General features: G+C 59.7%; 1 protein-coding gene across 1 annotated transcript in view; it reads right to left on the minus strand.

Moving 5' to 3' along the window:
* FSD2 (fibronectin type III and SPRY domain containing 2) overlaps positions 1–1,932 on the minus strand; it is a gene marked incomplete at its 5' end in the record, with an annotated part of 30,878 nt that overhangs the window by 16,586 nt on the left and 12,360 nt on the right. Inside the window, 2 exon segments of the mRNA XM_029952304.1 lie at positions 1,445–1,540; positions 1,656–1,932. The exon segment at positions 1,656–1,932 is cut by the window's right edge and continues 99 nt beyond it. Of these exon segments, the coding sequence (XP_029808164.1) occupies positions 1,445–1,540; positions 1,656–1,932 (373 nt within the window).

Consider the following 1,932-nt stretch of genomic DNA (forward strand, 5'->3'; position numbering starts at 1 on the left):
GGAGCCCAACATGGGGCTTAGAACTCATGTTCCTGAGATCAAGACCTGAGCTGAGATCAAGAGTCAGACGCTTAACCCACTGAACCACACAGGCTCCCGAGCCCCTGGGCTAACCTTAACGAGAAGCACTGCCTTCTCTCCTGGCAGCGTTTTGCAACCCTCCCCGCCCCCCACCATCCCCAGCCCCACGCCACCCCACCTCCCAGGAACACGGTCAGTGTGAGTCAACCCGCCACCACATCCCTGGACCGTGGACACCCGCGGAGATGTCTGCCCTGGGAAAAGAGCCTCCAGCATCTCGTGACACCTCCACTTCCTGACGCCTGCATCCTACAAACGCCAGGATCACACAGATCCTAAGAGAAAGATGCAGGGGGGAGAGGGGAAGGGACCGTGGCCAGATGGTCGTGCCTCATAGATGAGAAAATGTAGGAAGGCAGAGGGAGCATGAGACCGTACTTCATCCTAGGGCACAGCACATGAGTAATATCAATTAAATCCTGTCCACTGCTGGTCCTCTTAGGTCCAAAGCCCGGGAGAGCTCAGTGGGTTGTGACTGATGCCACCCTCGTCAGGTTAACAGAGACATTTCCAAAGCAGAGGCTCTTACCGATGACCCAGGGAATATTTACTGAACATCTACTGGGTGCCAAGACTTGCTCTGACTGGCAGCGGAGAAGGAAAAGCAGCGGGGGAACTCCCCAGCGCTGGGTAAAAGGGGAAACTCAGAGCCCGCACCGAGGGTGAGGGTACTTTGGCCTGACGTGAGCTGGCAGGGCGAGCACAGGAAGCTCTGTCCCAGTGGCTGCACCTCTATCCCTCCTACAAGCATGTTACCCTCGTTCCTGCCCTGCGCCCTGCAGAGGGGATTAGTGCAGGGTTCTCCTCCCTCTGAAGACTGGGGGTGAAGAAGGTCCAGCATCCCGGGAAAGGGGCCTGGAGCGTAGCTAATTCACACGAGGTGTTCCTGTGGATACAGTCTGAGGCTCTGTTAACAGAGGTAGAGCGCCCCTAGGCAGAGAAGGAAGGTGGAAAGTCCCCATCTGGATGGGGAAGCTCAGTGCCGGCATCACAGCGGTGTGTGATGTACCTACTCAGCACACCCGGGGGACGGTGACGTGTTTGTGGACAGGCACAGAAGCGTATCCGTCTTATGAGAAACAGATAAGAGCTGGGGAAATAATAAGGAAGGGCGGTGCCTTGTCAAGGGCGGACCATGCAAGACCCCATGGCGCAGCCGGACTGAGGATAGAGCCAGAGGAGACCCTGCCTTCCCCCAGAGGTTCCGGTTCAGTAGGGAATGTGACAGGGTCCCAAGGTCCCGTGGGAGGGCAGGGGAAAGGGCGAGAGGCCGGAGCGACGTGGACGCCCGCCAGTCACAGCTGCTGGCCCAGCCGTGGTGGAGGCGACGCACGCCTGGCGGGGGCACTGCACCTGCTCTTACCTCCACCGTGATGAAAACCTCCTCCAAGTGATTTGCAAAATTCTCCATCTCGATAATCTGCTTTTCCAGTTTGAACATGTTTTTGTGAATTTCGTCCTGGTGAACAGAGGATCCCAAGCAGACATCAGTACCCTGTCCTCTCTTCTGTGGGAGCCTGCTGCCACCTTGAGCTACAAACGCTCTGTCAGGGCAACTAAGGAGCCCCGTTTACCTTGGCGCTCTCCAGGGCCTTGCTGAGCGGGGTCACGTCGTGCTCTCCGTGCGCATCAGGGACCTCGGACGCCCGCACTGGGGCTTTGCAGGTGACACAGAAGGCCAGGGCGGCCTCGTCCTCGTCCTCCTCCTCGGGGATGACGTAGCACTCGTACTCCTCGCTGGCGCGGCCGTGCGCGTACCTGTAGGCCTCCCGCAGGTCCCGGCCGGCGGCGCCCCAGCCCGCGCAGCCCGGGTCCTCGGCGTCCAGGCGCCAGTCCCCCTGCGGCCCGGCC

Source organism: Suricata suricatta, chromosome 9 (genome assembly GCF_006229205.1).
Source record: "Suricata suricatta isolate VVHF042 chromosome 9, meerkat_22Aug2017_6uvM2_HiC, whole genome shotgun sequence".
In the NCBI taxonomy this organism is placed as follows: Eukaryota; Metazoa; Chordata; class Mammalia; order Carnivora; family Herpestidae; genus Suricata; species Suricata suricatta.